We start from the raw sequence: 13,249 nt of genomic DNA, 5'->3' as shown, positions 1-13,249 counted from the left end.
ATGAAAGAGGGGCCGGGGCTCAAGTGATTAGGTGCTGGGGTCAAACAATTTTTTTACTTTCATAACTGATGCAGCAAGCCCAGAGGTGCCGGGACTATGACATGCCAAGCCCAGAGATGCCGGGATTCAGCCCTGGCACAAATTAAACACTGCTGCGACCCTCAGGGCTATGAACGTACTTTTATTGCTCGGCAAGCTGCATGGCTCACAAATAATGTGACTCCAGGAGCTGGGGCAGTCAGGAAAACACCCCTGGTTGTGAGACTCACCCTACACCTGGCAGCGCTGGCACTGTTCCTCGGCATCCTCCTGCCACTGCTGGGGAGGCACACATGGCACCCCTGCAAAGGGCCCCGCGATGCCCCAGGGGTCAGCAGCAGGTTCCCTCCTGGCCTAGCGCACTGATGCACCGACAGCCCCTGGGGCTTTCTGCTGCGGTGCCCCCTGGTGCCCAGGGCCGGGGTTATAAGCAATGGGCTGGGGCAGGGGTACTAGGGTTACCATCTGGCCGGTATTTGACTGGCCTGGCCAGGTTTTTTGTTTATAGCTTTTGCCAGTTGCCAGAAAAATAATTTAGTCCGTCCGGGTTGTTTTTTTAACATGGGTCTAAAGATTTGCATTATCATCACAGCAGCCTCGGCCGCAGAGCGAATGTTCAAAGTTTCTGTGTCCAGCTGCGATGTCCCCAGTTTAGCGCTAACCGATCACACCTGCTCAGAAAAGACCGCGGCCAGCGCCGGGCGCGCGCGCGAGGGCGGGTTGGAGCCCCGGGGAGCGAGGAGCGGAGGGACGGGATCTGTGCGCGCGCTCTCCACACGCTGGACGTGGCTGCCGAAGGGGGGTGCAGCGCTGCCTGTGGCTGGCCCGGGGGAGGGGTGTCCGGTTTTTTGCAGGTCAAAGGCGGTAACCCGAGGCGGTGCCCGAGCCCCTGGGGCCGCCCCAATGGGGACGGAGACCATCCACTGGGGGCGGGACCATTCCATCTCCCCCCCGCCCAGCTCCAGGCTGTCACTGCACCTGCGCCATCCCTCGGGCCGGAAGGCGGCGCGCGGCCAGTCAGTGTCGGAGGCGGTACTTACGGCAGCCAATCAGTGCGGGGATCGCCATGAGGGCGGGGCAGTGGGAGGTCTCAGAACACTGCCGCAGCCAGAGTTCTGTGCCGTGTCCCGACGACATGTGGCCGGGCAGCCGCTGGCTGCGGGGGCTGGTGCTGCCGGCGGTGAGGGGGCTGCGGATGCGCTCTGCAGGGCCAGCCCCGGGGGCCGCTGTGCGCTGCGCTCCCTGCTGGGCAGGGCTGGCGGGGCGGGCCCTTGGCGGCGGGCCCAGCGCGGAGCTGCGGGCGGGCGGAGGAGCCGAGCAGGAGCGCAGGGCCCCAGGTACAGCGTGTGCCGGGCTGTGGGGCGGGGGCGCAGGTGCCGCCTCCGCCTTAGACACTGCCCCCCCCCTGCACACCGTCCCCCCCCCTCCCCGGGCTGAGCCGCCCGCCCCCTGCCCACACCCCCTTCCCGCCCCTCCCTCTCCCCGCTCCTATCCCACTAGGCAATGCCTGGCGTGGGGGAGACCAAGCCGCTGTACACTCCAGCCTCAGCCCAGGGAGTTGAGGATTGGTTGCCCCTGCACTGAGCCAGACTTCCCCATCCATCCCCACCCTGCATGGGGGGCCTAGCCCCGTGGAGGTGTCCGGCGAGATGTGCTCCAGGAAGCTCTGGGCTCTGACCCAGGCAGATGGGGTGCTGGGCAGTGCCACTGAACTGACTGGAGAGAGCGAGTGCGCACATGGGTCAGTGCATCCGTACTGCCTTGCTGCACCTGGTTGGGGGCTGTCCAGCTGCTCCATGCCCATGCTAGTGCTTCTGTAACCTGTCTGTGCAGTGGCTTCTGGGCACCTGCCCCACAGCTTGCAGAAACAGTGCATTCTGGGACATGTTAGAAGATGGCTAGTGTACTGTAGACCAGCTAGTCCATGTCCATACCAGCTCAGACAGAACAAGTCCCCAGACTTGCAGACAGCATCATCTCCCCATGTTCTAAGACCCATTTGGAGTAAACTGGCTGGGGCACTTCTTGGGTGTAAATGCAAACTGTTCTAATTTCTCTATGGAAGAGGGAGCAAAATATTCTGTCACTTCAGTAAATACTGTCTTTAAAACAGTTCACCCCCCTGGCCATGACAGTGGGGGGTTCTGTCTCCCTTCCTCCTTTCCCAGAGAGTAAATCTTGACAGGTGTCTAAACACACACAGCGCTGGTGGTCTTGTTTGACTCCACATGTGATCTATATGCATGACTCTAGTTTAAAAGCTAATTCTGATCCTAAGAATCTTCAGTGGGATCAGTCGTACTACTATGGTCTGTCATTTCACACCACTAAGATCCTTCTTCCAATAAAGCACAGTGTTTCACTGCTAGGAATTCAATACCTGTTCAAAATTAGTGTTTTTGTAAATAAAAAGTAAAAGAGGATTAGCATGAATCTCCAACTCAGCTGTAGATAAAATATTGTTACTGTAGATTCTGTAAAGTTTCTGCAAGTTTGGGCATGAACATACTATATAAATTGAAGGTTCCTCTCCTCTGACCTGTGTGTTGTGGCTTTGTGACACAAAACCATCCCCACCCAGGCAAGCCAGTGGAACAGGGTTAAAATAAAACACAGGAAAAAAGGAAGAAAAATAAACTGTTTCCTACAGTCAAAGATGACAGAGTAAAACTATTGGATTTCAGGGTCCTCTTCAGCTGTGGAATCCAAATCTTTGAAGATTATTTGTATTTAATGTTTTGTATGTACATTCTAATTCCTGCTGAGGACGGAGGCTTCAGGCTTGCAGAAAAGGGGGAGGATCAAAAGGGATCAAAACATGAGTGGAGCATTCTAGTGAAGTGTTTAAGTTAAATATAGCTTTTGATAGAGGTACAGATATGTATACTATACCAAGTTGTTTCACACATCTCTGCTGAAGAAGATAAACTCTTTTGCCACAGATGTAAGCCAGGTCTCCCCTAGAAACTATTGTTGGTAGAATATCAATGGGAGGAGGGCATGGTGAACCAGACACACTCACATTTCCATAGTTGCAAAAACCATAGGGTATACTTATTTATACTGGCATAAAAGTACTTTTTCCATTATAGCTTATTTCCCTTAGAGAATAAATGGTGTCTGCACGAGGAGAGCTTGCTGGTATAGCTATATCAGCAAACCTCTTCTAGAGTAGACCTATCTGTAGCAGTCATTGTGATCCTATGCCTGGAGGGCGGAGGGGCTCATGTTTGTTTTACAGACCTCTGATCAGTTTCATGCTATATACATCTGGTTATTGCCTCCCTATTTGGCTTTTTCTCTGTATTGAGGCTGATAGGTGGTGAATATGAACTCAGCAATGCTCTGTTAATTTTACAGTTCCAGGTAGGGGAAGGGGCATTGCACCTTTCTGACAAATAGAAACAGACCTTGCCCTACCTAGTTAGGTCTTAGCTACACACACAAATGATACCCATTTGAATAAATCTATTTAGAAACAAATTAGTTAAAACTGTCCATGCAAGGGGGTTGCGCTGATCCATGTCAGTTTCTGAATGGATTTCGTTAAATTGGTCAGAGTGGGTCTGTAGAAAAGGCTCTATGGTCTGTTAGAAATGATGAGATAAAGGCGAGATCATGGTACGACGGTAAGAATGGGAACTTTATAAGTAGGGCCCTACCAAATTCATGGTCCATTTTGGTTAATTTCAGTCATAGCATTTTTAAAATTGTAAATTTAACGGTTTCAGATATTCAAATCTGAAATTTCAGTGTTGTAAGTGTGGGGGTCCTGACCCAAAAGAGGGTTGTGTGTGTGTATGTGTCACAAGGCTGTTGTAGGGGGGTCATGGTATTGCTACCCTTACTTCTGTGCTGCTGCCTTCAGAGCTGGGCAGCTGGCTAGCAGCCGTGGAATTTCCTGCAGCCAGGTGAGGATCCCAGACCTGGCCCTGACCTGGCCCTGGGAGGTGCCTGTGGAGGGGAGAGGAAGTCCTGTCCCTCCCCAGCTTGTCCGGGACTAGCAGCTGAAGCCCAGCACACCGTATGAGCCCTTGGCAGAGGCACCCGCAGCCCTGCCCCTCCCCGGATCCAGGCCCAGTGCTTGGGAGTTAAAGGGGCCTTGGGCTGGCTGTGTGTGTGTGGGGGAACTGACCATGGCACCCCCCGATCATGGGGCCCTGGGCGGTAGCTCACCTGTAAGGCCAGCAATGTCATCTCAAACAGTGACAACCCCAGCCTTCATACCATGCCATGCTCATTTCCGCGCCGCCTTCAGAGCTGGGCTTCCGGCCACCATTCTTCAGCTGCCCAGCTCTGTGAAATCTGGTCTCCCTTACACTAGCCAGATTTCACCAGGGAGATCAGATTTCACGCTCTGTGACATGTTTTTCACAGCTGTGAATTTGGTAGGGCCCTATTTATAAGATGACTTGTTTCCACACTGTGTGTGTTATGCTAGGTCAATTTTTATATGTTTGTTTATCCTACTTAGGATTTGATAGTGCACTTATTACCATTGTGCCTGATGTCTCCTTATCACAGGCATTTTAGAACTTAAGCATTGTTTTGAAATATTATATACAATAATTACAAATAATGACTTAGTTATCTCTTGTTAAGTCTTATAAGTCACCTAAAGAAACACTGTATCTTAATGCTTCCTGTCTACAGTAGAACCTCAGAGTTACAAACACCTTGGGAATGGAGGTGGTTCGTAACTCTGAAATGTTCCTAACTCTGAACAAAACATTATGGTTGTTCTTTCAAAAGTTCACAACTGAAAATTGACTTAATACAGATTTAATACATTATTATCACAACACCCTCGCATAGCAAATGTAGTATGTGGAAGAAAAATGCTGCTTTTAACCATCTTAATTTAAATGAAACAAGCCCAGAAACAGTTTCCTTACCATGTCAGATCTTTTTAAAAAAACTTTCCCTTTTTTTTAGTAGTTTACTTTTAACACAGTACTGTACAGTATTTGCCTTTTTTTTTTTTTTTTTTTTGGTTTCTGCTGTTGCCTGATTGCGTACTTCCGGTTCCAAATGAGATGTGTGGTTTACCAATCCATGCGTAACTCTGGTGTTCATAACTCTTAGGTTCTACTGTAGCTGTCAGAGAAGTGTCTAGCACACTGTGGATACTATATAAATAACTGATGTCTAGTAACAGAGTATTATTAACCATAAGCATCAGTTTAGTTCCCTGTTTTTAACTTCCAAGAGTTTGGTTTTTCTCAGTATCATTATTCTAGCAACTGGAGTTTTTTGGTTTTTCTCAGTATCATTATTCTAGCAACATTTCAATCCTTGTTTTTAGCATCATCTCAAATTCCAGAATGGCTGGCTACCATAGATTATAATTTAGTTCACCCTAACTCTTCATTGTTTTTCAGTGAGTTTAAGTAGACAGTTTTTGTAATTTGTTTTAAAAGGGAAATCACAGTTTGAAGTCTTGTTCTTTGTTTCAGATCATGCTCTTTCCAAGTTCAATATTGATCTTATCATCTCTCTACTGAGGCAAGAAAATGCTAGCAACATTTGTGTTATCCAGGTGCCTCCAGAAATGAGATACAGTGATTATTTTATAATTGTGAGCGGATCTTCTTCAAGACACCTCTATGCTATGGCGCACTACATGCAGAAAATGGTAGGACAATTATTTCCACTCTTCACTTGCTTTAGATTCTGAATAGTTTTAATTGGAAATGTATGTTGTGATATATTTGCAAAAGTGAGAATTAAACATAGCAAAATATATAAATTTTATCTGCTAAAGTAGCAACCAGACAAGGTGAGGTTCATTGTTCTTATGCAGTATTACCCTTTGTACAAATAGGAGATGCTGAACCTAATCTGCTTTCTTAGGTAAGGAAATAAAATGTAAAGTGTAGACTGTGAATGGAGACCTCTCTATACGAGGAAGGAGGACGATTGCAGTGCAGAGTTTTGTGGAATGAGAATTTGGGGCCCCCACACACAGAAGATGGTAACTGGTGGTGGAGTGATAATTGTTCTGGTTATATGTGACATCCTAGAATGTTCAAAGTTTAAAATGCAGCAGAGCGATCTAAGCAAAATTGGCTTTATTACTTAAATACCATATTTCTTCAAAGGAAGGCATGGCCTTAAACACTGGAGTGTACAAATAAACAGAATCCCGCTCTGCTGTGGGGAGAAGGAGAGCAACAGCTTCATGGAATTGCCTTTACTTTCCTGACCCTAGAGCCATCCACTGGAAGTATTGGGGCTGGGATTGTGGCATTATACTCTGCATCATACGCACCCCTAACTTTGTGGTGGTTGCTGACTAAGAATCTTCTTCTTTGCTTTCCCATTGTGCTGAGTGGCAGCCCCATCTTCTTTGGAGCAGGGTTATGCTCAGGGCACTTTTAAGAGCCCATGGTAAAGGATGGATCTCATGGGATCTGAGATTTAGGAGGTCAAACTACCTTCCAGTTTTGAGGGGGAGATGACTCTTACACATCCTAATACTACGATGTGTTGGAAACCTAGATGTGTAGACTCATTTTCTTGTCTAGTAGCTGGTGTAAAAACCTGCACAGAGCTATAATGACCTGGCCCTAACTCTATGATTTGATTTTTCATAAGAGTGGGGCAAGTGTTCTGGCCTCTTCCATAAAACAGAACTCTTCTGTCTCTCTGTGAGAAGATCTAAAAGCGCTTGGATAGTGAAATAATGGTTATTGACTTTGGAACAGGGATTCTGCAAACTGCTTTTGGATCTTACAGATTTCCCATCTCATAACACCCAAATCCTTCCCCTAGTGCCTGGTTCTCAAAAATATTCAATTCTGTGGACCACAGTTTGAGTACTGCTATTTTAGATCATCTTAAATTAAGTGCATATTACCTATGAAGCTTGCATGATTCATAGGATACAGTTAGCTCCCTTTAAATGGCAATTGCTATAAAATTACACATTCCAAGGTTTGCTCATGGGAGTTAGCTTTGTGCCTGTCTAGAGGGAAAGGGAGAGCAGCAGTCCTCCTTTAGTTGGAATTATACCTATTAATCTCTTGCAGTACACAGCCTGTGCAAAATCTAGAAAGGAAATAGTCCATCTGCTCATCACATCTGAATCCTGGGCGCTTTTATTCTGGCTGGATTTTTGTATTGAAAACAAAGATGGGGTTGAAGAGGCTTATAGCATTACAGGTCTGCCCAAAAGATTTACAGCAGCTGGAGCAGCTTTCATGTCTTGTAATAGCCCGGTTTGCTCTTACTCATGCAGCACAGAGGATGTGTAACTTATACGCTTCACTAGTGGTAGCTGTTGACACTAGCTTTGTATTCTACTTGCCCTTGTTGCTGATTCTGCCAGCCACAAACATCCAAAAGGTGAACCACAGTTTTCCTTCTTATTTCCTGTATTTTCCTTGGCCGTAGGGTCATAGAGTCATAGACTTTAAAGGTCAGAAGGGACCATTATGATAGTCTAGTCTGATCTCCTGCACAACGCAGGCCAAAGAATCTCTCCCACCCACTCCTGTAATATACCCCTAACCTATGTCTGAGCTATTGAAGTCCTCAAATCATGGTTTAAAGACTTCAAGGTGCAGAGAATCCTCCAGCAAGTGACCCATGCCCCATGCTGCAGAAGGCGGCGAAACCCCCCCAGGGCCTCTGTCAATCTGCCCTGGAGGAAAATTCCTTCCCGACCCCAAATATGGTGATCAGCTAAACCCTGAGCTTGTGGGCAAGACTCACCAGCCAGACACCCAGGAAAGAATTCTCTGTAGTAACTCAGATCCCACCCTCTTTAGTGTCCCATCACAGGCCATTGGGCATATTTACCGCTAATAGTCAAAGATCAATTAATTGCCAAAATTAGCTATCCCAGGGGTTAGCAACCGTTCAGAAGTGGTGTGCCAAGTCTTCATTTATTCGCTGCAATTTAAGGTTTCGTATGCCAGTAATACATTTAATGTTTTTAGAAAGTGTCTGTCTATAATATCTAACTAAACTATTGTTGTATGTAAAGTAAATAAGGTTTTTAAAATGTTTAAGAAGCTTCATTTAAAATTAAATTAAGATGCAAGAGCCCCCTGGACCATGTGAGTGCCACTGAAAATCAGCTCACGTGCCGCAGGTTGCCTACCTCTGGGCTATCCCATCATACTATCCCCTCCCTAAACTTATCAAGCTTAGTCTTGAAGCCAGATATGTCTTTTGCCCCCACTGCTCCCCTTGGAAGGCTGTTCCAGAACTTCACTTCTCTGATGATTAGAAACCTTCATCTAATTTCAAGTCTAAACTTCCTGAGGGTGGGTTCCTCAGTCTGACATTGCTCACTTAAGCATTTGGGTTCTTTCTAACCCCTCCCCCCCTTTTACCTCTCCTTTTTCCCCCTCTGAATCTCCCCATCCCAATTATCCTACTCACTCACTCCTGGCTGTCTTCTGTTTTTCTTCTTCCAAAATGGTGGGTTTTAACCGTGAGAAGTGGGACTGGAAGAGTAGAGCTGAACTCTGTTTTGTTAAGCCCCAACCTAGGGGCACCTGTGTTCTGTGCCATACACCATTCATCACTGCAAGCAGGTATTCATATTGATGTGATTTAACATACTAAATTGAATACTTACCCTGCATTACTTCATTTGCCTGGTCAGTATTATAGCAGTCAGTCAGTCCTGCTGTTTCCATGTCCCCCTACGGACAGCAGTGCCTTTTCCCCTACAGTCCAGGGAGCCTCCTTTTCTATCCTTCCTCTCCAGACTAATGGGAAGGGCTTCTTGTCTCTGGGCTGCAGCCTTCTCCTCCCCCTGGTGGCTACAGTCTGTAGCACCATCTCTATACTACTGAGCTGAGCTCTACAGGAGGAGGAAGTCCCTGCGAGAGGGGAGAGCCTCGGAAGAGATTTGGGCTCCCCTTTCCTGGGTAACTTGAAAACGGTGGAATTTGAGCAGTTACTTGAGCACCCACAAAAGAATGCCTGAAAGTGGGAGTCTTCTAGACAAACCACAGGTTTTAACAAACCTGAGACCGCTTGGGGCAGGAGAGCTTGGCAGCTAGTTAGGTCCATTTCTTCTCCCATCCCCACCTCCAAATGCATTTGTGAGTGAGCCCAGATCTTGTAAACTGCATGATGACAACTACTATTTACCTTTCTTAAAAAAAAAAAAAGTCACAGGGCAGGTGCATTTGGGAGCCTAAAACTTAGTCTTGCCCTACTGCAGCTTTGGCTTATCTTTCAGTGAGACATTTTAAAAAGCCCTAATACCTCAACTCAACCTTTCCACACATTGCTACCCACTTAGCAGTGTGTGCTGACCCTTGCTCTAGTTTAGGCAAAAATGCAGATAGTATTTCAACAGCTAAAGACGGACTAGGATAATATTAGAAGTATATGCTGTCAAGCAAGGGAAAGGGCTTATTTTTTACTGGGATGTGTTGTACCACTTATTATTACCCTTAATTTTAGCTTGTAACTTTGTAAGCAGAGGCCCCTTTACCATCTTAGGTGTCTGTACACTACCAAAACCAATAAGGACTGCATCTGTGATATTTTCCTATTGAAGTCAGACCCCCTCCCTAACCAGCCAGGCCCATCTACTGACTTCCTCAGCACTATTTGCATGTAGTTGTTTTCATAGCTTATTAAGGCCAGAAGGGACAACTGTAATCCTCCAGCCTAATCACCTGCATAACAGGGCATAGAATTTCATTAAGTAATTCTTCGCTTGAACCCCATAACTTCTGGTTGAACTACAACCTACTTTTTTAGAAAGGCATCCAGTATTAAAGACTTCAGAGGGAGAATTTACTATGTTCTTTAGGCAGCTGTTCCAATGGGTAATTTTGCTCATTGCTAATATTTACATCTTATTTCCAGTTTACGTTTTTCTACCTTTAACTTCTGGTCGTTGGATTGTTTATTTCTTTGTCTCCTAGAAAAGAGAAATCGTTCAGTAGTTCTTTATAGACTATGATCAAGTCACCTTTAACTTCTTTTCAATAAGCAAAATAGATGAAGCTCCTTGAAAGGGATTGTCATGTTTTCCAGACCTTATTTTTTAATCTCTCTTCCAAATTTAACATCCTTTTGAAAGCATGGACCCCAAAACTGGGTGTAGATTCCAGTAGCTGTTTCACCAGTGACATATTCAAAGTTTATTTCTTAGACAATTTGTCAGGCTTTAGCTGCCTGATAGGCTTGAACATTTGGAAGTATCTGTCTTCACACTGATTTGCTGCTTCTTTTACAGTACAAGCAGCTGAAACAAGAAAATGATCCTCACATTCAGATTGAAGGGAAAGACACAGATGACTGGATGTGCATTGATTTTGGTAAATATTTACAAATTTCACAGATGCTAGTTCCATGTGAGCCATGTGTTGAAGGCAGCATTTCACTGGTAAAATCTAGTTGCTGCAGATAGGCCCTAATACGTAGCTCCAAGTATAATTTTATTGCCTGAATTCCATTGAGTCCTCTCCCATTGTTAAGTTTCATAGGAGAACATTGGCATTGAACACTGTGGAGTAACAACTCTGCAGTCGCTAAAAAATAGTTCTCAGAGTGAGGATCAAAAGTTGTGGAAGGAGATATGCAAGGATGTTTCAATAATTATAGATTTCTCTAAATGTTAATTTCATTGTATAAACCCTATTATTCAATTGATGGATTTTTTGCCTAGATCAGGGGTCGGCAACCTTTCAGAAGTGGTGTGCCGAGTCTTCATTTATTCACTCTAATTTAAGGTTTTGCGTGCCAGTCATACATTAACATTTTTAGAAGGTCTCTTTCTATAAGTCTATATTGTATAACTAAACTATTGTTGTATGTAAAGTAAATAAGGTTTTTAAAATGTTTAAGAAGCTTCATTTAAAATTAAATTAAAATGCAGAGCACCCGGACTGGTGGCCAGGACCCAGGCAGTGTGAGTGCCACTGAAAATCAGCCTGCGTGCTGCCTTCGGCACACGTGCCGTAGGTTGCCTACCCCGGCCTAGATTAACAGTACTTTACTACTACATTCAGACTCTCACTATTCAACTAATGCCAAGATTCTGGCTAATAGATTCTTAATACTTAAAGAATTGCAATGCATTTCCCTGTTCCTCTAATACATATACAATTTTCTGCTGAATGTGTGTTCAAGTGAGAGGAACCAGATCTATCATTTTAAAAGCTGTGTGTCAAAATAGGGAACAATGAAATGATAATTATGACCCAAGTCTGGACAAACTTTGTTACCTTAGAGTACAACTCCAGAGATGGCTAGTTGGAGTTGGCTCTCAAGTATTATTGCTGGACAGTAGTACACTAGTGAGACATCCTATGCAAACACTAATTCAATGAGATTTTGAACTCTAAAATCAGTGATCAGAAACTTTGACATCTGCCTTTAAAAGTGTCTTATGCTGAGAAATGTGAATTCTACATTACGTACAGGGTCATGATTTCTCATTAACTGAGTGTATAAAATTAATACTACACACGGTCACATAGTACAGTTTTTGCACATATACTGTTTGAAATTCATTTAAGGCATTTTTTCCCGATACAACTTTTATAAGGTAGCTGAACATAAAACATCCTTGCTGCTAGTGTCTTGTGGGTCTCTTTCATTTTCAGCTGTTAAATTTGATCAGCGCTTTATGTCCCTCTCCCTATTTCACAAAAAGGTCAGTCTTCTGCAAGCCAACTGAAAAGCCTAAAGAGTAAACAGATTTTTTACATAATTTACTAGGGACTTGTTAATCTGAATGTAGTTAACTACATTCTAAAACAGTGGTTATCAACCAGGGATCCAGGGCCCCATGGGGGGGGGGGCTGTGAGCAGGTTTCAGGGGGTCCACCAAGCAGGGCCAGTATTAAGATTCGCTGGGGCCCAGGGCAGAAAGCTGAAGTCCCACTGCATGGGGCTGAGCCCTTCTCCCTGGGACTGAAGTCGAAGCCTGAGCAACTTAGCTTCCTGGGGGCCCCAGGCAATTGCCTTGCTTGCTACCCCATAATGCGGTCCTGGCTTTTATATGCAGAAAACTAGTTGTTGTGGCACAGGTGGGCCATGGAGTTTTTTATAGCATGTTGGGGGAGCCTCAGGAAAAAAAAAAAAAAGTTGAGAACTCCTGTTCTGAAAGTTTACTTAAACTTCATTGCCAAGGTTATTCTATTTTATAGACTTGAATACACCTATATTTTGTAGTACACATTTAGCATTATAGCGTGCTTACACCATTTCAGAGCAAGCTGCCTGTCTTTTCAAATTTCCACATTAGATTCAAAACCTACATAATGTGGTAGAATGTTGTGTATTCTAAGGGATGTAGAATAAATGGGTGTTTTGTTCAACTTATATTGAATTTATATCTGTTATAACATTCATATTATATATACTCAGTTTATACACACAAACCACACTAGAAATGAGTTTATCACTGGAAGTTAAATTCCCAGTAGATGTCACAGCTCTTGCTTCTAACCTGAAATTTAACCTGTACGTGTGTTCATTTTTGGCTTTATTGTGTCTCTTTCTGTCCTGTACAGGTAGCATAGTGATCCATTTAATGCTTCCAGAGACACGAGAGATTTATGAGTTGGAAAAGTTATGGACTCTCCGTTCTTATGATGACCAGTTAGCACAGATGGTTCCAGAGTCATTACCAGAAGACTTCATATTTGGACTCACTCACCAGCAGCAATGATCAAAATCTTTCCTTCATGAAAGGAATACATACAAATAATGCAGTTAGAGCACTCAACACTTCAGGATTAAAAGAATGAAACAAGCAATTTCTTTGGTTACTTCTGGGGAGAGGGGACACAGCAAAGAGCCACTGTGCTTGAATGCCCCTCCATTGTTGTGCAGTTAGTGAGGGGCTAGGCTTACAGCTGTAGGACACAAAGTACCTAACTGAATCTGTCTAGAATTGTGGGTATTATGATTTAAGCCCCCTTATTCTTCCAGAAGTGCAGGGGGACCTTGTGACTGAAGTAGTCAGCATCTCAGTTGAAGTTGTAGCTGAAAGTATACTGAGGCAGAAGGAAGAGTAGCAGCTATTTGAATAGTAGAGACAGTCAACATGAAACTCAGTTTAAAAGGAACTTCAGGTACTATATCTGCCCCCGAATCTTCCTACCAGTGTTTGGTTTTAATACCGAAAGTATCTCCCTCTGCTGTTGCTGTATGTGAAAGTGAAACCCCCTCTTTACTCCAATAATCAAGGTCTTATGTAAATTACATTGGTTTGATGGTTAAT

General features: G+C 44.5%; 1 protein-coding gene across 1 annotated transcript; it reads left to right on the top strand.

The window, feature by feature from the left end:
- The first annotated feature begins 1,174 nt into the window (after positions 1 to 1,174).
- MALSU1 (mitochondrial assembly of ribosomal large subunit 1) lies at positions 1,175 to 12,831 on the top strand. The gene is made up of 4 exons (XM_065399956.1): positions 1,175 to 1,376; positions 5,496 to 5,674; positions 10,253 to 10,334; positions 12,537 to 12,831. Exons 1-4 carry the CDS (start codon positions 1,175 to 1,177, stop codon positions 12,692 to 12,694), a joined length of 621 nt encoding a protein of 206 aa, XP_065256028.1. The 3' UTR covers positions 12,695 to 12,831.
- The last annotated feature ends 418 nt before the right edge of the window (positions 12,832 to 13,249 follow it).

The sequence above is a fragment of the Emys orbicularis genome, chromosome 2 (assembly GCF_028017835.1).
Source record: "Emys orbicularis isolate rEmyOrb1 chromosome 2, rEmyOrb1.hap1, whole genome shotgun sequence".
In the NCBI taxonomy this organism is placed as follows: Eukaryota; Metazoa; Chordata; order Testudines; family Emydidae; genus Emys; species Emys orbicularis.
Note: the sequence above shows the minus strand (reverse complement) of the source record. Positions and strands in the feature narration are given on the sequence as shown.

Excerpts from the sequence above, each read along its gene's own strand:
- MALSU1 (XM_065399956.1), top strand. The coding sequence starts at position 1,175 with ATGTGGCCGGGCAGCCGCTGGCTGCGGGGGCTGGTGCTGCCGGCGGTG. Across the intron at positions 1,377-5,495 it reads GCAGGAGCGCAGGGCCCCAG|ATCATGCTCTTTCCAAGTTC; the intron begins GTACAGCGTGTG and ends TCTTTGTTTCAG. Across the intron at positions 5,675-10,252 it reads CGCACTACATGCAGAAAATG|TACAAGCAGCTGAAACAAGA; the intron begins GTAGGACAATTA and ends CTTCTTTTACAG.